This window comes from Macaca thibetana, chromosome 15 (genome assembly GCF_024542745.1).
Source record: "Macaca thibetana thibetana isolate TM-01 chromosome 15, ASM2454274v1, whole genome shotgun sequence".
Lineage (NCBI taxonomy): Eukaryota > Metazoa > Chordata > Mammalia > Primates > Cercopithecidae > Macaca > Macaca thibetana.
The window spans coordinates 90259111-90283376 of record NC_065592.1 but is presented as its reverse complement, the minus strand read 5'-3'; the positions used below and the strand labels follow the sequence as shown (position 1 = coordinate 90283376).

Below are 24266 nucleotides of genomic sequence, written 5' to 3'. Positions count from 1 at the left end.
TTTTGTTTCTTGGATCACTTCCATGGGTTGTGGAGCAAGAGGAGAGGCTCAGTTTAAATTAAGAGGCTAATTGGTTTCACTTCCTCATTTTTCAGGCAAATGGTAGGAAGTCATCATATGTGCAGGCTTTACTAAACATTAATAAAATGCACCATTGTATTTTCTTTAATTTTACTTTCTCAAGGAGTAATTCTGGTTGTAAGAGTGTCCTTTCTTCTTTCCTGCCTGCTTGTTATACATTTCAAGGTGTGATACTTCCGAGCAAAGAGATCCTTCCCTTTGCAGGAAGAAGGCATATTTCCATGTACAATTTATTTAACAGTAAGGAAACCCGCATTTATTTATTTTAGGCTCAGGTTGACTATTGCTATTTCTGAAGAAATTGAAGGGGAAAGATGGGAAGAGAGACTCTTGCTCTGTTACCATTTTGTTGCATATCTGTTCCTGTCACTGGATTGAATACTGGAGGAACATATGGCCTTCAGGTGAAATAAATTAGAGGACAAAATTTAAACTAATGAAACAGACCATAGTGTACCTTTTTTAACTGACTGGTGAAATTGTCTTGACATCAAAATTGATGGTGCCAGACGTTTCACCTCTCTTTTGGACAGCACATGTGAACACACAAGAAGCATCATTGGACTGCTTTGGAGTAATTACAACCTAAAAGAACAGGGACATTTCATGTACCTATCTTCGAAGTCCTCTGAGCATTCACTACCAAGGGGCAACTTCTTATCTCCAATGGCAGATGTTTCGGCTTTTTACAAAAGCTGAATCTTAAAAATTTTTTTGTTTTAGGAGAAGTGAGAACCCAAATGATTTCCTAATGCATCTCTTTATGACGTAGTTGGAGTCTGCCAAGTAGCCATTTGGAAATGATTACTTTCAAGAGTCCTTGCTGAGTGGTTTAATGCCAATAATGATACCCCCAGCAGGTACTGTGGTTTTTGATCAACATCAACATTTCCCCCCAAGAGAGAATTTTAAACTTTAAAATGTGAACAATGCACAGATTTGGCCTGCTTGTACGTGTGTGTTTTAATCATGTTCTTTTTCTTCCTTTAAGAAAAGGGAAATATTTCTTTGAGTATAATTTTCCTTTTCTTTCTTTTTTTTTTTTTTTTTTTTTTTTTTTTTGGAGACAGTGTCTCACTCTGTCGTCCAGGTTGGAGTGCAGTGGTACGATCTTGGCTCACTGCAACCTCTGCCTCCCGGGTTCAAGTGATTCTCCTGCCTCAGCCTCCCGAGTAGCTGGCACGACAGGCCCATGCCACCATGCCTGGCTAATTTTTGTATTTTTAGTAGAGACGCGGTTTCACCATGTTGGTCAGGCTGGTCTTGAACTCCTGCCCTCATGATCCACCTGCCTTGGCCTCCCAAAGTGCTGGGATTACAGGTGTGAGCCACCGCGCCCAGCCCTCATTTTCTTTTTAACTGACTGTTAGATGCCACATGAACAGTGGACTTCTAAAAGTCCTTAAAGGTCAGTAACTGCTCTGCATGTGCAGATTCAGTAGCTTTTGTTTTCCATGATACTTTCTGTCTTCCAGATCCTTTTGTGGTTTTATGCGTATTAGGCACACTTGGAACATATATAAGTCCTTCTTAGTATTCTCAATGTCATTATTCGAAATTACTGGGATAATATTAGCCCAGAAAGCATGCCATGTTCTGCACTCTGAAAATCTGCATATTTTTTGAGACTTCACAGATCATTGCTTCTCTTAACTGGGGCAGTACTTGGCTGGCTCCCTCTAGCACCTTAATTCCCCTACCTCGAAAGATAATTATTTTTAGAGGCTCAGAGTGAAGAGCCACGTGAGTAAAAGAAAAAAAAAAATCTTGACATATTAACCTTGAAAGAAGACTACTGTAGTTTTTAGTCAACTTATTTGGATTATTATTTGAACATATACTAAATATGAGGTGATATTCTTGTGAGAAATTTAATAGTTTTTAATGCTGTATAACAATATACAGAGAGGGAAAATGATCATAAAATCCAACGCTGGAGAGAACCCTTGAGGTTATCCAGGCCAATTTGCTCATCCTCAGCTTTCATTGGCCAAGTGGCTATGTGCGGATCCTTGTCTCCTGAGGGCAGGGCTGGGGGGGCCCCTGACTTCAGCTGGTGTTCTTTCTGTGCCACACCTCTGCCTGTAGTGATATCTTGATGAATATGCAATAAGGTGGAAAATGGCATTTCAAATCCATCTTAGGCCTTTTCCTCTGTTATAAATGAAATTCGTTGTTCTCTTTTGAGGAGGGCCACATGAGCCGTTCTATCCTGAGGAAGTATTTGCAGGGTTAATAAGGACTTCAGAGTGCTTTTCAAAAGTGAGTCTCATAATTTCCCAGCCACTGCATTTTTAAAGTGTGCAGTTTATCTTTATGTGTGACCTAACAATCTGGATTGCGTGTGTCATATTTTTTATTATCTGCAAAAAAAATGTTAAATTTTGTGGGTGGTGTATTAAGTTTGAAGGGTTCTTGCTGCTTAAAATCTGTTATTAGTATGACTTTATATTTTTATATCTTCCTGCTTCCCAAATAATGTACAGTGAAGTCCCAGTTTTCTCTAAAAGAAGCGTGCATGTAGCAATGGTGCCACTTTTTTTTTTTGAGACAGGGTCATCCTCTGTCACGCAGGAGTGCAGTGGTGCAATCTCAGGTCACTGCAACCTCTGCCTCCAGGGCTCAGGTGATCCACCTCAGCCTCCGGAGTATCTGGGACCACAGGCGTGCACCACCCCGTCTGGCTAATTTTTGTATTTTTAGTAGAGATGGGGTTTCACCATGGGCTGATCTCTAACAATTCACCCACCTTGGCCTCTCAAAGTGCTGGGATTATAGGCATGAACCACCGCTCCCGGCCAGATGACTTTTTAAATGTGTGTGTGTGTGTGTGTGTGTGTGTGTGTGTGTGTGTGTGTTAAGTGTAACTTTAGAGACCAACAAGTTTCTTACCTTTTCTTTAGCTATGGAGATTTATCTCATAGGAAGTGAAATTGCAACCCAGGTTTTGCAGCCTGCTCTGACTCACACATTAACAGATGTTCAGTCATGTCTGTGTCCTTGCCTTTGAGGCCCAGAGAATGTAGGACACAAATCGCATCCTCTGTTTCATCCTACGTGGGTAGCCTCCACGTCGATGCAGTGAATCTTCTAGGTGTACAAGAGTGCTTTTTATTGGGATGAACACACATTTCAAACTTAACGTCCTCTCGTTGCAAACCCTTTCCTCCTCAGGCTTCTCTAAGAAGCTAGTGCCTCCATCCATCAAGCCAGACATCAACGAGTTCTCCCTATGCCGTCTCCTCCCTTTTTCACTTCATCCATCTCCAAACTATCCCTCCCCTTGTCAGCCCCACACACACTTTTTTAAGGATTATTTTTGTTTGTTTGGATTGTTGGAATACCCTATTAACTTGTTCTTAACAGTCATCCATTCTTTACTTAGCATAAATCAAGGCCTATTACTTCCCTGGTTCATACTTTCCAAAGCTGTCCAGTGCACTTAGAATAAAATCCAACTTGTTTCGTGAAATATAATGCTCCAGGTGACTTGGCTGTTGCTTCTGTAGCCTGTGCTCCCGCCTTGCCCCCTACCTCTTTGCCATCCACAACCACACTGACCCTCTTGTTGTACCTGCAACATGCCAGCTAAATATGTTCCCACCTCAGCCTCCAGATCAGCTGGTTAACTGCTTGAAATGCTGTTTCCTTCTAATTTTCTTGTTGCTGGTTGTTGATTATTAGCTTTAATGTACCTTCTTAAGAGGGTCTCTCAAAGCGGCAGTCAGGTCAGTCTGTATTTCATTGTCGTTTAATTCTTTAATGCATAGCAGCCATCTCCATTAGATACTTTATTATTCATCTATCAGTGAATCATCCGCTCACACTTGCGTGTTACCTTCGTGACAGTAATGACTGTGTCTGTCCTGTATCCTTGATACTGGAAGGATGTCTGATATGCAGTCTATATCCAACAAAATTAAGACTAAACAAGCTAAAAAATCTCCAAACACTGTGAATGTAAGTACTGAAATGCTGGTGATGGTTATCTCAGTTATTTTGAGAATGGAGAATTTGAGTCAGGGCTGAGACTAGATAAGGTGAATAAAAGCACTTGCCACTGGATCAAAACCAAAGGCAGCTTCTCAGTTGCCAATATGGTGCAGCATAGTACTGTTAATGATCCTGTCTTTATTTTGTTCTTTGTGGATTTGGGGTATTAATTTTGACTTTTAAAAAATTACATTAAAATATTATTTCTCTTGACTACTGAGGTTTTGTTGTCCCCCCACCCAACCCTGCCCTATAGCCTTTTATCAGACTATTCTCTCATTTTTGCACTTGACCTTGCATTGTAAATTATAGCTAACATTTATTATCTATTTCCTACCAGGCACTGCGTTACTTGGATTAACTAATTGAAAACTCAGAGCAGAGCTGTGAACTAGGTGATGGTATTTGCAGACAAGGAAACAGGCTTAGAGAGGACAGGTAATTTACCCAAGTCCACAGGGCTATTAAGAGGAGGAACTGGAGTAGGTAGCGTATGCGTAACATGTAAGTAGGAATAGATGTATAAAGTGGAAGAGAGTATTTAACATCCTGGAATATTTTCACTACTGTTCTTGAGAGTTCTTTTTTTGTGTGTGTGTGTTGGAGTCTCGCTCTGTCACCCATGCTGGAGTGCAGTGGCGCGATCTCAGCTCACTGCACACTCCGCCTCCTGGGCTCATGCCGTTCTCCTGCCTCAGCCTCCCGAGTAGCTGGGCCCACAGGTGCCTGCCACCATGCCTGGCTAACCTTTTGTATTTTTAGTAGAAACGACGGGGTTTCACTGTGTTAGCCAGGATGGTCTCGATCTCCTGACCTCATGATCTGCCCGCCCCAGTCTCCCCAAGTGCTGGGATTAAAGGCGTGAGCCACTGCGCCCGGCCAGAGTTCTTTAAATAAATTGGCAGTGAGCAAAAATCTAATGCTTAGGGATGGAAATGCGGACCTGCTGGTTGTGTAAGGAAGAGAAGGAGGGAACAGAATGAATGTCATTGAGATGCTTGTAGGACAGTGGTCCCCTATCATTTTGGTACCAGAGACCAGTTTTGTGGGCAATTTTTCTAGGGATGGGGGTCGGGCTCGGGGGTTGGTTTCGGAATGAAACTGTTCTACCTCAAATCATCAGGCATTAAATTCTCATAAGGAACGTGTAACCTAGATCCTTCGCATGCACAGTTCACAGTAGGGTTCGTGCTCCTATGAGAATCTAATGCACAGGAGGCATAGTTCAGGCAGTAGTGCTCACTTTCCTGCCGCTCACTTGCTGTGCAGCCCGGTTCCTAACAGGCTGGTGACTGGTGCTGGTCCGTGGCCCTGGGGGTTGGGACTGCTGCTTTGGGATACTCAATATGCTTCATATATTTTTTTGATCACCATTTAGGGGCACATTAGAGGATATGAAAAAAATTCCTGTTGAGGCCAGACACTCCTGAGACCATGTGACCTTAAAGTATGTAATGACTTTGAGAAAAAGTTTTTTAGTAAAAAAAAAATCACTGCATACCACACATCAAAATATGTGTTTTTATTTTGTTAGTTAATTGTAAAAGGTAAAACCTTGAAAGCTAGAATAAAATATATATGTTTGAGCCCTTTTTAAGACATAAATGAAAGAAATCACTAAAGGAAAGCTTAGATGAATGACTGTAATCGTTTCTTTCATAGTGCAAATTTATGCATCAGTTTTGTCAACAATGAAAATAAAATGACAAATTGGGGAAATATTTGTAAATGAGCATTAATTTTGTGTTTAAAAACTACATTGTTTTAAAAAACGAATAGGAAAAACAGCAAGTCCTGAAATGAAAAGGGCAAGTTCATAGAAGAAATAAAAATGAACAAGAAAAGTATGAAGCATGTTTCTTCTCAAAAGTAAAGATGTAAATTAAATTTAGTTCTGTCTCTCAGATTTGTAGGAGTTAAAAAATACAGTATTTTCAAAAGTGGGATGGGGGATGGGTCTGTGCTTGAGTCAGCTGGTACAGTTACAGGACTGCCAGATCCTTCACAAAGATTACATCCTTGGGCTAATACATTTCTATGATACTCTCCTAAGGAAGTAGAGATTGAGGCAGAGATTTTTGTTTAGGGATGTTTACCAGAGCATTATTCACAAAAGCAAAAAATTAGAAACACTCAAAATGTGTTATGACGGGGTAATTTTTAAATTATCACACATCTTTATGATTTTTTTTTCAGATAATTATTAACCATTTCTGAAGAATAATTAGTATCAGAGAATAATTGTCACAGTATATTAAGTGAAAAATAACAAAGTACTGTTGCAGGTTTAAAAAAAAATGTTTTTTTGTAACAGGGTCTTGCTTTGTCACCCAGGTTGGAGTGCAGTGTCTCGATCTCTGCTCACTGCAGCTTTCCCTGCTTGGGTTCAAGCGATTCTCCCACCTCAGCCTCACAAAGAGACTACAGGCGCACATCACCACACCGGGCTAATTTTTTTTTTGTATTTTTAGTAAAGACAGGGTTTCACTATGTTGCCCAGGCTGGTCTCGACCTGACCTCAAATGTCCCACCTGCCTCGGTGTCTCTCAGTGCTGGGATTATTGGCATGAGCCACCACGCCCAGCCTGTTGCAGTTTTATTTTAGAACTAGAACAGGAATAAGTACATTTACCTAGAAAAAAAAAAAAAAGACTGGAAAGAAATACATCAAAATGTTCAAATTTTAAAATAATATTCTATAACAAATACTTGTAAGTTTTATTAATAGGAAAAATGTTTAGTGTATGAGGACACAAGATCAGGAGCTCTGGACAGATAAGAGACCTTGGTAGGTTCCAGTCTTATCTTCTCCCTCATTAGCTGTCAACCAGCAGAATCTGTGAATGAGTCAGTTCCCTCCTTTATAAAATCAGTGGGTTCAGGGCTTCTCAAACCTTTTGTCCAAAATACATCCAGAGGCAGAGCAGGTGAACATGTACTCTTAGGGGGAAAGAATGGGAATAAGTTGAGCAGATTGGCTCAAAGTAACTTGCTGAACAAGTTTTAGCATGAAAACTCATGTAATCTTCCTGTTCTCCTAATTATACTGATGCTAGTTTTAAAAAATTTAAAACTTGAGATATGTATATACCGTAATTTACCATTTTATTTTTATTTATTAGAGACAGAGTCTCACTCTTGCCCAGGATGAAGTGCAGTGGTGCGATCTCAGCTCACTACAACGTCCACCTCCCTGATTCAAGCGATTCTCCTGCCTCAACCTCCCGAGTAGCTGAGATTATAGGCGCCTCACCACGTCTGGCTAATTTTTATATTTTTAGTAGAGACGGGGTTTCACCATGTGGGCCAGGCTGGTCTTGAACTCCTGACCTCAAGTGATCCGCCCACCTCAGCCTCCCAAAGTACTGGGATTACAGGCGTGAGCTACTGCGCCGGGCCGAAAACTTACCATTTTAAATGTACAAATTTATGTTTTTTAGTATATTCAGGAAGTTCTGCAATCAACTGATGTTAGTTTTTAATACACAAATGTTTACTACCGGCACTGCAAGAAAATGCTCTCATACCTTTGAGTAACCTTGGATGATCAGGTGACTCTTCTGGGAGGATTGTACCACACTGAGAAGTCCAGGACTACATGACCTTCTGATACATTCAGTAAATGAATTTTCAGTGTGTTTTGCCTATCTTTTCCTTTAAAACAACTTAACTGGATTAATTATTATTAATAGTCCTGGTTACTACTAAATTAATGTCCAGTTTCCACTTGTAGTTGGTTATACTAAATTCAGTTCTGTTCTGTGTTACATTTTAGAAATTGTCTCGGATCTTCTGCAAGACCATGGTGGGGACAAATGGTTAACTGTACTCAACTCTTGCCCTCAACAGACAGTCATTAAAAGATGGGAAGTTATGGCGACTTTAGTCTTAGAGCTGCTGTGTTTCAAATGCAGGTTTTTAATCTAAGTGGAGGAAAATGTGCAGAAAACAGAATACAGATATTTTAAAGGAGATATAGCCTGGAATGTGGACAACACATGGATTGAGTTTTGACTCAGTGCTATTGAATACTTTTATCTTTGCAGATGTGGATTGATGATGTGCTTATTGGTAGAAAATTTCTCCTTGAAATTTCTAGTTCTGCTTTTTCCGAGTGTATGTGAAAGTAGCCCAAGTTCAGATGAGGTGGTGCTGAGATTTCATGTTTCAAACTGTTAGCTTAAACCAGTGGACCTGAAGTACAGTTACTCTATAATTCAGCTCTGTGAGTCTTGGGTTTTGTTCTTGGCTGTTGTTTATCTGGGTACTGGCCAGTTAAGAGAGTGGGGCGGGGACATTTGTCCTGAGCTTCCCATTCATTAAGGTCTTCAGATTAAACTTCTGATAGTTTGACAATATATTCAGATACAGTCATGAAAGGCCCTGGCAGTGTGAAATAAATACATTCATTGTATAGCTTTAAATGCCACCGTTTTGGTAACTGTTTTGGCATAACAGAGACCCTTGGAAAAAAAAAGTAGAAGTGGTACAGGCTTCCCTCAGTCTGTGAGAGGCCCTGGTAAGGTGTGTTTTCTGCCCCACCCCCTTTTTTTATTCTTCAGAATAAAGATGATGAACCATGTAGACCCTTGAAGTTCCTGGTAGTATTCAGTGATTGTTTTCAGGGCCCTTGTATGGAAATGGGCACCAACATCCTTCAGAGCATTGGCAGTAATAACTGACATTTTTTAAGCATTGAGCAATGCTTCTGCATATGTGGTTTGGCCTTGGCAGCTCTTTTGATAACATAATAGCCCAAGCTTGAAGCCAGTTCAAGTGAGAGAAAGAACCAATAAGTCCGTGCTTTCAACAATAAATGCTAATTTATTACCGTTAAGAAGGTAACATGTAATTGGATTTAAAATGGTCATTTTTGACAACTATTTGCAGACTACATCATGCAAATAGGCAAAATTATCAGTGTTAACATATATATGGTTTATGTGAATCAGACACATAGAGTAAATACAGATTTGTGGCAGAACTTGTATGTGGGAATCCTGTTGTGTTGAAAAGATCTTGGGGGGGATTAAAAAAAGGCCTAAAATGGAAGCATCAGATTGTGTGAGAGGGTGTGTGCCTAATGTGATGTATTCTTTTTTTTTTTTTTTTTTTTTTTTTTGAGAAGGAGTCTTGCTCTGTTGCCCAGGCTGGAGTGCAGTGGCACAATCTCCACTCACTGCAAGCTCCGCCTCCCGGGTTCACGCCATTCTCCTGCCTCAGCCTCCCGTGTAGCTGGGAATACAGGCGCCTGCCACCGCGCCCGGCTAATTTTTGTATTTTTAGTAGAGACGGAGTTTCACCGTGTTAGCCAGGATAGTCTCGATCTCCTGACCTCGTGATCCACCCATCTCGGCCTCCCAAAGTGCTGGGATTACAGGCATGAGCCACCACGCCTGGCCCTAATGTGATGTATTCTAACAGTTTACAAAGTGATACACTGTATCACAGTATATTGAGTTTGTGTTTGATGTTTGTTCTGATGGAAGGAGATATGAAATGAACTGGGGATTGCTGTCTGTGCTTTATCCTGATCTGGCGAGTAGGGAAGAAAAATTAGTATTCCTTACAGCCAATTATGCACACTGGATGAAGTGGCCTTTTTCATAGCATGGTTCTTAAATAGTCTTATTTCTGGGTAATCTCATTTCTGGGTATTTAGATGAGCTGGGATAAGGAAAGGCAGAGTACTTGCCTGAAGGTACAAATAACGTTTATGGGGATATTTTCAAGTCATATTTATATAGACCATTGAAAGAAAGAGCAGGGTTTTTCCTGGGACTCACACCCTTGTGTGTGTTCATTTGCTTGTTAAAGTTATTAAATAACTTGATTGGGGATATATTTAAACTAGCAAAAATGGGATCCTTATCCCTCCGCCAGACTTTTTATGTAAGGGCTTGTCGCTAGATTTTATAGTACCAGTGGTCTTGGAAACAGAATCATATTTCTTTAGATTGGTCGGAGTTATTTGTGCTTTTCATTGCCCTATGCTGTGAAAAGACGTTAGTCATCACTGCATTCTTGAAATAATCTACTAGTAGAAAAGTCTGCTTTTTTTCATTCAGAGATAGAGAATTGTGAAGTCTCTTATACTTTTCCTTTTCATGTGGCCTTAGGAAACAACATAATTTTATGTAATTTGGGAACAGCTGTTTTTTTATTATACCAAAATTTTTCATACTAATCAGGACTAGATTGTTAAAATGTCCATTTCAAACTCAGAGTATTGTATAATTCTATAAAAATAGGAGAATGACACATGAAATTTGGCTTATACATTTGTTAAGAATAATTCATTTATCTGTCATAGAACTGTATGGAACAAAGAAGCTGAGATTTTTTCTTTGTTGATGTTTTAGTCCATATGCATTTGGCCTTCCCTATTTGCGGGTTCCATATCCATGGATTCAACCAATGTTGGATAGAAAATATTGTATAAAAACCATAAAAACAATACAACAGTAAAAATAATACAAATGACAATACAGTATGACAGCTATTTACATAGCATTTACATTGTATTAGGTATTACAATTTAGAGATATTTTAAAGTATATGGGGGATGTGTATAGGTTATATGCAAATATTATACCATTTTATATCAGGGACTTGAGCACCCTTGGGTTTTGGTGTCCAAAGAGGGGAATTCTGAAACCAATCCCTTGTGGATACCAATGTATGACCGTGCTTTTTGGCTGAATTCTGTTCTAGTGCCAAATAATACCTTAATTTCCTACTTGTATTACTCTACCTACAATATGTGCATCATGCAGATTTTTCTTACGCAAAGGTTTGCCTTCACTTTGAATTCACAACATTTGTATAATAAAATCAAAGTGTAAACATTAAGTTCTTGAGTGAAATTTACCTGGAACTTAGGGCTGGTCAATTGGAAGATGGCACCAAGATTCAAAATGGGTTCCTTTAATTGAAATAGTATTCAGAAATTCGAAATTAGCTTAAAGGGAGAAAAAAATGGGTTTAGTCAAAGCCCGGATGAGATATTTTTAAATTGTGGGCAATAGAAGTGAATTATCCTGGATTTAGGATAGTTGTGAAAATCATGCCCAGCCCTGTTTCTTTATCATGATTGGCTTCCAGAAGTGTGTCATGAGAATGAGTTACTGAATAGAAAACACTTTGTAAATAAAAGATTTATAGAGAACAGGACAGAGGAGAAAGAGAGGATGCCCTCCATTCCCTTGTATTCCTTGTCCTTCATCTGATTGGTATTTGTACTAGTCAGAGTTCCAGAAGGAAGTGGATGGCACACTCCAGTGTGGGGATTGAGGAGTGGAGTAGGTGTAAGTAACTTGTATGAGCTGGTGCAGTTACCTGGGGCCAAGCAATAGCTGGACAAGGCAGCAGTTGTTGGAACCCAGAGAGAGCAGCGGTATGGAGAGGGCCACCCAGCAGGAGCTGGAACCTCTTGAAGTCAACATAGCACACCTGTGCTTACTGCAGAGCGGAAGCTAGGAGAATAAATGCCCTTTCCTTTTTCTCCTGCTCTCTGGTTTCCTGTTGGCTAAACCCAAGCAGAAGGCAGAGTATAACAAAGCTGTTGAAATCCCTATTGGTCAGCCTCCTGGGGGTACCCAGCAAGATGAGATGGTGGAGAAAGGATCCCTGGGCGTGTTTCTGGCAACAGGAAAATATCTTAGGGTTGATTGTTTGATTGTTTTTTCTTTTCTTTTAATTTCTCCTAATTCACTTATCAGTCACATGTTTGGCCCCTACTTGGAGTCTACATTAGTGTGATATCCAGTGTGTGGACAGTGCCCAGGGACTTGGTGACTAGATCCAAAGAAGTGCCAAATGTTGACTGCTCTTGCCCAAAGTGATTTCAATTAACCACATACCAGTGTGCTTATACTTCATGTGATACTTTCTCTTTTTTTGTGGGGGTAGGGTAGTTACAAGTATATGCAGGTGACCAGGAGAAAAAAGGTCCTGTTGCCTGATATTAACCTCACAAATCAGGATTTCTTCTGTTTTTATTGTGAATTAATGGTTGTTTACACTTAGGCCCTCAGAGCAAGCCTTTGGCTGTGGGATCGTGATAATAAAGAAGCAATCTATGGGAGAGTAAATATACTAGTTTCTGCAAATCATTGGTTGATAATGAGAAACAATTTTAGTAGCTTCATTTCTATTAGAGAAATGGTAGGTTTCAGCCACTTTATGCTTTTGTCCACTATTCATGGTTGGAATTATAAAATACTCATTTTAAACTTTCTGAATTAATCCTGTTAAATTGGGGTGATAGCATTCACATTACAGCTGTTAATTTATATTTCTATGAGTTCCAGATCACTTTACTAAAAGTAATAGGGAAATTATTATAAAGGAATCAGCCACTGCAGGACTCTATGGCTAGAAATACCTTTCATTGTAACTGTGTGAGGGCTATGTATTTACCAAGACATCTGCAGTCATTTAAGAGGCTTCTGTGAAAACTGTAATACTTAATTGAAATTTTGTGATTGTTTATAAAGATAGTAATGAAATCCAACCATCAGAAAAACAAAATGAATTTAGGACAGATGGCGTATTACTAGCTTTTATTTTTTTTCTCCCTCCTTCCTTCCTTCTCACTCTTCCTCCTTTCCTTCCTTTCTCTTTCTCTTCCTTTCCTTCCCTTTCTTTCTTTGTTTTTCTCAGCTTTGTAGTGAGGAAATGGCATTAAGGACCCTGGTGATAATGGCCATTGTGTGTTTCATTCTGTATTCCGTCTTTAATATCCAAATTGGCACTTTTATTTTCTTCATATTTTTGGGGTAAGATAAAGACAGTTACTGTTTTGGAGATCTCAAGGAAATTTGAGAGGGAGTGAGAAACAGGCCCTGAGAAAGGACACATGAAAATGACCACTTACATTTAGAAAAATGAAGTTTTTCGATTTGGATTCATTGTAGAAGAAATATGCTGTCATTTTGTGAAGTGATCCCATTTTTCTGTCTTGTCTTCTTCCCAGCGACATGCATAGCTCTGTTAGGGATTACCTTCAGGCTTATGGTAACAGAAAAGTAATATTGAAGATGTGAAAAAGGAGATAGTACAGAAGGAAAAAAAGCTAATCACAGTAAAAAGAAGGAGAAAAAGCTAATCACAATACATTTCTATATAATGTTACTAGTCAAGAATGGGGAGAGAGAAGAAGAACCACCGTTGCTTTCCTGAATTAGGTGATTCCTTGGAATAACTCAGTCAACCAGCCCCCTACCAGAAATAAATTCAGGGGATATGTGGTATCTAGAAAAATGATTCTTCTTCTTGCCTTACCGGGATACTGTGTTCTTATGCCTCATTTTAATATTGGAGAAAATGGGCTGGGTGTTGGGAGGCAAGGCTGGTGCACCCCTTGAGGCTAGGAGTTCACAGCCAGCCCAGTCAACCTAGTAAGAACCTGTCTCTACAGAAATTTAAAAAAAAAAAAAAAAAAAAAAAAAATTAGCTGGGCATGGTAGTGCATGCTTGTAGTTCCAGCTACTTGGGAGGCTGAGGTGGGAGGATCAAGAGACTGAGATGCGATTTCTTTATCTTAGGAGTTCAAGGCTGCAGTAAGCTATGATCACACCACTGCGTTCCAGCCTGCGTTACAGAGCAAGACCCTGTGTCTAAAAAAAATAAAATAGAGAACGTGTCTAGAAATTTTTAGGCCTTTTTTTTCTTATCTCTGTCTGAATACCTTTTGTGTAAGTGCACTGTCATTTCCAGATTCAAATCCTGGCTAATCAACCCAGTGTCCTGGAAGCGTTTCAGATATTCTCCAGGGAACAGAGCTTTATCAGGTTTTACCATGTTCAAAAGATGCTGTTGTCATTGTTTCTTGCAAGATACATGGTTATAAATGACTATCAAAATTCAGTGCTGAGTGGTTTCCAAAGAGGTGACAGGTTTGGGTTTTTTGTTGTTGTTGTTGGAGGTCATCTGCCTTTGAAATATACTCTCTCCTTCTAATTTTGCTGAATGTTCACCATAGGTAGCGTTTCCAATTCTAAAATTGCTCCTCTCAGCAGGCCATCTGGGGATGCTAAACCAAGGCATGGTATTTGGTTTAGTTATCTGAGAGACTGAGATGGCGCTGTGGTCTGATGAGCTGCTATTGTTCCTCTTTCAGGGACAGGAGAGAGTGGCAAGAGTACGTTTATCAAGCAGATGAGAATCATCCATGGGTCAGGATACTCTGATGAAGATAAAAGGGGCTTCACCAAGCTGGTGTATCAGAACATCTTCACGGCCATGCAGGCCATGATCAGAGCCATGGACACACTCAAGATCCCGTACAAGTATGAGCACAATAAGGTAGGTGCGATTCTTCATCGGAGCAGTCGGCTGAATGGTCCAGGTGTTCACAATAGTGTGACAACACGAGTAGTGTCTTCACATGTCTGGAGTGCATAGGGGGATTTGGAAATACACATTTTCCATCCCATCATAAATGAGACTTTTAATAGATAATAAGTTTTTGATAAATGTCTTTTTCCTAAACCTCTAGAGTTACACCTATAAAAAACAGATTTTTATTTTTAGTGATGTCAATGAAAGGCATATTTGGATGTTCAGCAATAAATATTTTCAGGTTTAAAATTTGGGGAAGCACATTATGTTAAGGAGACAGTTTGTTAAGTATCATAAATTGGCCAAAGTCAGGGATTTCAAAGAGGTGGTGGTGGCCTTGCTTTTTAACAAATTGAAAAAAGAATGAAAACAACTTAAAACCATTCAGTCTGGTTTAACTTTGAATTTTGTGATTTTCTTTCAGTAGTACCACAGGCTTCATTTGATTTCAAAATAGGCCCATCGATCACTTCCAATAACCTTTCCAACACATTTCCCTGCCATTCTGTTAAAGTAACAGAAACTTCTAAAACCACTTGAAAAAGGATTGGGGGAAAAACCCCTCAAAGTTTAGCTTTTTAGAAAATAAGCACACTTCCAGTATCCTCTAGCATTATTTCTTGGTTGAAGTAAAATACCATCCCCCTTCTCCCCAACATGAAAATAAATGCTATAATTGCTCATCCTCTAAATATTAAAGAGATGTAATACCAAACAAGATTGGTATATCTGAGGGTTGCCCATGTTTGAATTTATGCTGCAGTTGTCCTGCATAAAGCTCGTAGGCAGGACCTGGACCTGCACCCAGGGTGTGACTGTCTGTGCTGAGGCCCCCAGCCCAAGGGAAGGGATATCCATTTGGAATTTGTTAGAAATGTCTTTGTTGTCTTCAGAAGTCTTCATTGCCTTCCTGTTAATCAATACATCCCCCATAGGTGCAGTCTTTGCTCCTCAGGGATTTTAGGTATGCTGATCCTGTAAGTAAGCCTTGCCTTTTGTTGATAAAACCCTGCATTTATACCTGTAATTATTTTAGAGTCTTCAATAAGAAATTTTCATTCTCTCAGTACTTTTGATAAATCTACTGTGAAGGATGTTTCCATGTACCAAGATCAGTAGGCAATAGCAAGAAGTTGGGATGTCCAGTGGGACTCATAGATTTAACTCACAAAATGAACCCACAGCTAAAATAAGGCAATTCTGTATACCTTTGCCTCTGTTACCATCCAAAGGCTTCTATAATAAAGTACCAAATCATCTGAAAATCAGGCATTTGTTTTTCGTAGATGGTTCCTTGAAATTAACACTGGTTTCTTACCTAACTGATACTTTCATACCTGGTTTTCCAGTGGCAACAGGAATCTTTCCACAAATAGCAAAGAGACCTACCACAAATAATTCCTCCTGCTTTTATTTTCAAGAGTGAAAAAGAACTGGGCAAGTTTTTGAGCCCAGGAACATGGTAATTGAGCCAGAGTAAGCTGCATGGATACATCTAAGTAGTCTGAATTTGAGAGAATCAGGGTTCTCCCTGCCCCAAGAAATCTCAGTGGTTTTTGAAATCGTTAGCATGCTTGTTTCCTTGTAGTTGTAATTGTGTTTATTTTGTTTGTTGTTTATTTTTTTAATACCAGCGAGTTTTCCAGTTTACAGTCAGTTGGTAATACGATGATCTTATGAATTCTGCCTGACTTACCGTATGTGTGCTATTGTTTTTTATATATACACACCATAGTGCCAGTTTACACACTAAAATATAATCTCCCTGAATTTTATCCCCCAAAATCTTATTTCTTAGATGTTCCAGAAGAATCCTTCAGGACCTTGCCCTGTTGGTAGATTTTCATATGAAGATCATTTATTATACAGTCATGTAGATGTTAAAGATGGGGTGGAATTTATGCCTTATTCACGTAACACATTGAAGAATATTTAACACTGTGTGTTATTTGAACTTTTCATGTCAATTTTTTTTTTTGTTTTTGAGACGGAGTCTCACTCTGTAGCCCAGGCTGGAGTGCAGTGGCCCGATCTCAGCTCATTGCAAGCTCCGCCTCCCGGGTTCACGCCATTCTCCAGCCTCAGCCTCCCAAGTAGCTGGGACTACAGGCGCCCGCCACCTCGCCCGGCTAGTTTTTTGTATTTCTTAGTAGAGACGGGGTTTCACCGTGTTAGCCAGGATGGTCTCGATCTCCTGACCTCGTGATCCACCCGTCTCGGCCTCCCAAAGTGCTGGGATTACAGGCTTGAGCCGCCGTGCCCGGCCTGTTTTTTTTTTTTTTGAGACGGAGTCTTGCTTTGTCATCAGGCTGGAGTGCAGTGGCACGATCTCAGCTCACTGCAACTTCCGCCTCTCAGGTTCAAGTGATTCTCCTGCCTCAGCCTCCCAAGTAGCTGGGACTACAGGTGCGCACCACCACACCCAGCTAATTTTTGTATTTTTAGTAGAAACGGGGTTTCACCATGTTGACCAGCATGGTCTTGATCTCTTGACCTTGTGATCTGCCCGCCTCGGCCTCCCAAAGTGTTGGGATTGCAGGCATGAGCCACCGCGCCCGGCCTCATGTCAGTTCTAATTGAGTAGACATTACTGTGTTGAATAGTATTTCAGTTATAAATTGACATCATAAAAAGTTACAATATATGAGTTTTCCTCGGATACCATAATTATCCTCATAAATCCTCCTACATATCATGACTTTAGTGTTTGATGACCTCCCAATTTCCCATGTTTAACCCCCTTTCATTCATGATACAAATGACTTTCACCTTTGTTTCTTTTTCTTTATATCATATACATGTTCTAAAGTGTCACTCTCCCCTTGCTTCATCCATTAACTTTCTGAACTCTGCCCACTCCTTGCCTTTGTTTATGCTTGTTAAGGACATCATGTCTACTCCTTCCTGTTCAGCATAGCGACCTCTTCTTCCTAGAGTTCTGTAATCACCTGCCAACCCCTCATAGTGTTAAGTAATCCTACACTTCTTTAGCATATCCATAGTGAAGTGTTGGTAATTGCCTAGCTTGTATTGATTATGGTGACTTGGGTGTTGATCTTATTTTCATCACTAGATTCTGAGCTCCTTGAAAGTCAGTCTTCATCAGTTCCATCTTTGCATTCTTCATTGTCCCTGGCATTATATCTTGTACATAGTAGGTGCTCAAAAAATACTTCTTTTTGAATAGGTAAATTATTTGTGGCCAGGTATGGTGACTCACGCCTGTAATCGTAGCACTTTTGGAGGCTAAGGCGGGCGGATCACCTGAGGTCAGGAGTTTGAGACCAGCCTGGCTAACATGGTAACCCCGTCTCTACTAAAAGTACAAAAATTAGCCAGGCGTTTTGGCACATGCCTGTAATCCCAGCTGCTTGGGAGGCTGAGGCAGGAGAATTGCTTGAACCCTGGAGGCGGAGGTTGCAGTGAGCTGAGATCATGCCACTACACTGCAGCCTGGGCAACAGAGCAAGACTCCATCTCAAAAAAAAAAAATTATTTGTGAGCTTAACAATTGAGAGTCTCTTCGTCTGCCCCAAAGTTGTCAAAATGATTATTCAAATCAACAAATAACTCTTGACATCTCTATGCATAAGGGAATAAAGGCTATATACTGTCAGGGATGCAGAAAAGTTCCATCAGGGCTGGACAGAAATTTACAATCCAGAAAGGGAGAAGGGCAGATCTGAGGGAGGGACACATTGGGGAGAAGGAATGGCTATAGTAAATGATCAGAAGGGATTTGCATGTGATGTAGATATCTGCCAATTTAGCTTGAGTGGAATTCTTATAGAGGAGGACTAGAAAATGGTTTAGGATGTTTCATGAACGATTTTGCATCTGGGCTAAATTTGGCTTTTATTTTCTGTGTTTATTATCTTAATAATAATATTTTATGTTTTGGTTAGAATTTTCTGTAGAAATTTCTGTTTACAAAGGTATATTATAATTTATAAATAGTCTAAGGAATTTGGTGTATATTTGATTAACAGTTACATGGAGGTATCACATTCTGATTTATATTATTGTGACACTAAAGATATAAAATAACTATTTTGGAAATTTGGCTTTAAAACAACCATTTGATTTTTTTAGTAAAGCTTCTCTGCACCCACCATCACGTTGGCCATAATCTATAGTAGCATAAATGAAGATACTTTCTAACATTGTCCAGCATAACTTTGTACTTGGCTTTTGAGCTCCTGTATTTTATAAAGCAAAGCATGGCCTATACATTATATGAGCTCTTCTGAACTGGGGAAGTGTTCAGTTTTGTTTGCTGTGACATTGGTTCTGACTTTAGAAATGCCACCCCAGAGTAACTGAGGTTTCATTTGCTCCTGCTTCCTTGTTATTGCTTGAACTGATAGTCCTGCCTGGTTAGCTGGCCGGAGGATGCTGTGGTCAGGGGGAGTCCAATCCACAGTCTCTGGACAAAATGGTGTGACATTGCATGCCCTTTGTCAACAGATTGCAGAATTAGTAAGGAGCTTGTAATTGCACACTTTACCAAAAGAAATATGAATTCTTCCCCGAGTGTGTATCGGTTGTCCTGTTCTTGTACTTTTTTTTTTTTTTTTGTCAAACAAGCACTGTTTATAGGTGAGCTGCTTGGACTCAGCCCAGGTGAGAGAAGACATACGTCTTAGGACTTCTGAATAGTCTGTGAACTAGGGCTTTTTTATTCCTAAATATTATTTTGCATTTTCCCTGAACACAAATATTGACAACTAGTGATAAAAAGGGATTAAGTATTTGTCACTCAGTCAAATCAAAAGCCATATTTAAGGCTCCATTAGGTGCAGGGCATTTGACTGTGAGATAACTCTGTCATTTCTTAGTTTCCAAAAGAAATAATTTTTATCCCTGTTATTTTATGGCTTCCTTTTTTTTTTTTTTTTTTAAGTTTATTATTTGAGAACTTTAGGTTCAGGGGCACATGTGCAGGTTTGTTAAATAGGTAAACTTGTGTCACGGGGGTTTGTTGTACAGAATATTTTGTTACCCAGGTACTAAGTCTAGTACCCAATAGTTATTTTTCTTCTTCCCCGCAACTGCCTTCTACCCTCTTTATATACCGATGTGCTTTTCTGATGAATGTTTGCTTTGGTATTGAAATCAGCTCTTAATTAAAAAGGGAAGGACATAAAGTGCCTGTGTTTATATGGCTAAGGAACTGTCTTGAGTTACAGCTGAGGGAGTGGATCTCAGGGTTTGGAATCCCTGATTTTTTACTGTCTGCACCTGGCAGTTGGGGTGCTTCCTGTGTTGCCTGTTATTAGTTATTTCACATTTGTTTACCTTATTTTCTCAATCAGATTGAAAATTATCTTACACTAAGCAAGCTTCTTCCTTTATAATTCTTTATCTCCTCCATAACATGCCAGATATGTTGTAGAAGCTTTTGTTTATTGAGTGAATTACTCCAGATAGCGGATCATAGTATCCTTTGATAGTTGGCTTATAATCTCTGTGAACTGTGAAATAAGGGTGGTATTGTGGCAATTTGAAAGTATTGATAGGCCATTGCTCCCTTTGCCAGTCCTGGGAAGAGAAAAGAATCTGATACAATGCTTCTTCATGTAGTGAATTTTAAGACAGTTGTCCAGGAGAACTCAGCCTCACCTTTGTTGAATGTTGAGTGGACAGTTGCACCTTTTTTTTCATAAACCAGTTTTTCCTTTTAGACTTGAAAGTCCTGATAACCAGGGCTCATTTAGCACTTCAGCTGCAGCTGTCTCTGACTAAATAGCCAGGCGTTTTGAGGCCTGACACCTGTGTTTCCCTTTCGCCTAGCATGGAGGGGATATGAGACGATGTATTGCTACAGTGCCTTTTGTCCTCTCTGAGCAATTCTGAGAAAGAACTTGTCACAGGAAAGTACCTCGTTAAACACATTTGGCACTTTCTGAATTTTCTGTACTTCTTGAATAATCCAATGTCCCAGAAGCCATTTTTCATTTTTCTGAAGAAAAATGTAGCCAAGATTCTGGAGAATTTGCCAACTTATTGTTGCCCTTGATCCAGGAATAAAACATTAGTACTTTGTTCAACATGAGTGAATTTTCTTAGCTTACAAAATGCCAATAGGCTGATTTCATTTTAATATTTCCCGCCTATGTAATAGATACATAATAGAGGCAGAATTAATAAATACATATTCTTATCTACCCCTCTGAAGAGCTGTATCAGTTAAGGTTCTCTGCTTGCAAGCAACAGAAACCAACACTGGCTAACTTAAGTAGAAAATGAATTTATCTGAAAATGGACTCACTGGGAGAAAGGAGTAGAAGCTGAAGGATGGGCTCTTAGAAACTAGGGCAGGCTCAGGGAACTCATCTGTGAAATGGATGAATTCTGACCATTTCCAATCTTCTGTCGCCCACCCAAGATTCAGATTTCTGGGAAAAAGTGCCGATTTGGAGCAGCCTGGATTCTTTGCTAACTCTTTAAACAGGGGAAGGCTCAACAATATGATTGACAGCCCCTGAGGGAAATACCGGTACAGTTGGTGGAAGAAGGGGAATGATGGTGGCACAAATTACAAATCTTCACTGTGAAAATACACAGCTTGAAAAATCAAATGGCACATGAATTCTTCATAGAAGCAAGCCCTCTGATTTTACTTAGCATTTGCTAAGTCTTTGCTAAAATAAATACTCTGGATGGAAAGAAGTAAAGGGGTTAGTGACTTAGTTATATACAAAGTAGCTAGCTGAATTTGACCCTAAGGATTGAATATAATAACCTTGGGATTATTCCATTCCCCCTCAGCCTCAGTTGTTTTAACTCTCTAAGCCTTGAATTTTTCCATCTGTAGAATGGGACAAATAATAATAGGATTATTTCAAGGGTTAAATAGATAATGTATGTGAAAATGTCTCATAAATGATTTTTGAAAGTTTGGAAGTTATAAAAGGAATTGTCATTGCGTAGAGAATGAATACTACTAACCTTCCATCTTTTTAAAGAATAAAACAAAAAAAACAATGTGACCAGATTTAGGAGGTATTTAAGGAAAACCTCAGAGTCACTTCAGAGTGACAGTCATTGAAATGGGATACCAAAAGAGGTACAGAAATCTCCTTTTCTGACTGTGTTCAAAATAGAATGTATTTTTAACATGTGAATTTCTTTAAAGCACTTTTGCTAAAATAAAGCTAGGAATGTAGTAGACAACCTCTAAAATTCTTCTCAACACTGTTTTTCTTCATGTTGATTTTCTAATTCTAAATCTCTAAAAAAGAGATGAAGCTGTTATTAAAATTATTTTCTTATATTTTGAAGCTTCTGCCTTTCTTGAACTTTGTCACTTCTATAGCACCTATGAAAAATTTTTAAAAAGACAATAAACAACAGATTTGCTTTGACAATGGTCTCCAGCCCAATAGAGATTTTTTTCTTTGTATCTAAATCCCATATGTGATTGCGTGATTGCGGTGATTACATCTACGTTGATTTTTTTTTAAGTGTTCAAAAGTTCAATATCAGATTTTTTTTTTTTCAGTGTTTAGACATTCAATATCAGATGAAGGTTTTTGTGGGTGACAGTGATTTTAATTGGATTGTTGGCCACAGGGTACCAAAACAGCCTGTGCCTTTTCATAGGGAAACTTTCTACTCCTGCTTCTGTGAATCTTTGAGAGTTTTCTCATCTTTTTTTGTTTTTGGAGACGGAATTTCGCTCTTGTTGCACAGGCTGGAGTGCAATGGCGTGATCCCGGCTCACCACAACCTCCACCTCCTGGGTTCAAGCGATTCTCCTGCCTCAGCCTCCCAAGTAGCTGGGATTACAGGCATATGCCACCACGCCTGTCTAATTTTTTGTATTTTTGGTAGAGACGGGGTTTCTCCATGTTGGTCAGGCTGATCTCGAGCTCCCGACCTCAGGTGATCCGCCCGCCTCAGCCTCCCAAAGTGCTGGGATTACAGGGGTGAGCCACTGCGCCCGGCCTCTTGGCTTTTTAATAGTCTAAAGGAATCTATGGACTTTTCATGGCCAATTTGAAGAGTCAGCCACCTCTTTTTCTAAGATTGGTTTACTGCTTTCTCCCTTCTCTCCAGGACTCTTGGGAGTTGAATCACCATGGAGTCTCTGGTAACTATATCAACTTTCAAAATCCCTTTCAATAATTTCTTTTCTCTTTTAATATCTTGCAGATACTTCCTAGCCACATTTTCTTCTCCTTTATCTTTGGAGTTCTTTATTCATTTTATACCCATGATGGCCATGTAAAAATAGCAGATGAATATGAGATTTTTAAAATTATTTGTTTTCTTGGCTAAAGTTAATCCGTAATCCCAAAGCATGCCATATTGCCTATCTAGGATGTACATCTAAGTTCATTTTCATCAGAGGAGGACTCTGAAACAAAAGAAGACTTCAGCAGTAGACTGAGACTGATTTTTTAAAAATTTTTGATAATAAAAAGATTTCAGAAAGATACAGAAGAGTTGCACACATCATCAGTATTGAGTCTCGTGTGTTTTTCCGTTGTCAATACATGTGTATCTAGATTTTTTGATCTGGATCAATATGACCATAACCTCAGAAGACTCTTCACGCTCCCTTCCAGTCAATACTCCCAAGTTCCGAAGGATGACCACTATCCTGACTTCTAGTAACATAGATTAGTTTTGTTAGTGTTTGATCTTGGTATGAATAGAGGCATACAAAATATATATTCCTTTGTCTCTGGTTTATTTTACTCAACATTGTGTTTGTGGAATTCACCCACTTTGTTAACTTGTAATTCCTTTATTCTCGTTGCTATGTAATAGCAATGCCTGACAGAACTTTCTATGGTGATTAAAATGCTTTCTATCTCTTCTGTCCAATACAGTAGCCACTAGCTACATGTGACTATTGAGTTGTGAAATGTGCCTAGTATAACTGAGGAACTGAATTTTTACTTTTATTTAATCTTATTAATTTACATTTAAATTTACATGTGACCAGCAGCTACTGTACTGGACAGTACAGTTGTATGACATTTCATTGTATAAATATACTATAATTTGTTATATATATATATATATATATATATATATATATATAAAATTATATCCTATTATAAATTTGGGCATTTCTGGCTGATAAAAATACTGCAAATATAAACATTCCTGTAGCTGTCTTTGGTGAACATAAGTATGCATTTCTTTGGAGTATGTATCTAGCATTTGGAATTCCTGAGTCAGAAAGTATGCATATAATCAGTTTTAGTACGTAGATACTGCCAAAGAGTTTTCCAGGGTGATTGTACTACTTTACATTCCCACAAACTGTGAGAGTTCTAGTTGCTCCACATCCTTGACAACAACATTTGATATTATTCTTTTTGTTTTAGTTATTCTCATGGCTGGTATTACTAGTTTTGGTTTGTTTTTGAGACTGGGTGTCAGCTATGTTGCCCAGGCTGGTCGAGAACTCCTGGGCTCAAGCAGTCCTCCCACCACAGCTGGGATTACAGGGGTGTACCACCTCACCCAGTAGTCTTTTTAATTTAGCTATTCTGATGACTGGATAGTGGTATCACGTTGTTTGAATTTGCATTTCTTTGATAACTAAGTGTCCTGAGCACTTTTTTAAAATATGTTTACTGACTATTTGGTTATCTCTTATAAAATTAATTTTTTACCCTTTTTCCATTGGCTTGTCTGATTTCTCATCATTGTTTTGTAGGAGTTTCTTTTATATTAAGGACATACATCTTTGTTGAGTAAATGGATTACAAATGTCTATTTTGTAGCTTTTTATTTTCTTAATGGTTCTTTAAGTGAAAGTTCTCAATGGTAAGATTGCCCAGTTTATAATTTTTTCCTCTTCTAATAATTACTTTTTTGTGTCCTTT

The 24266-nt window shown here is 39.1% G+C and overlaps 1 protein-coding gene across 1 annotated transcript in view; it reads left to right on the top strand.

The window, feature by feature from the left end:
- The window catches only part of GNAQ (G protein subunit alpha q), a 323635-nt gene that overhangs the window by 102670 nt on the left and 196699 nt on the right, over window positions 1–24266 (top strand). The window contains exon 2 of the mRNA XM_050761126.1: window positions 14198–14382. Within this exon, the coding sequence (XP_050617083.1) occupies window positions 14198–14382 (185 nt within the window). The remainder of the gene's footprint in view (window positions 1–14197; window positions 14383–24266) is intronic.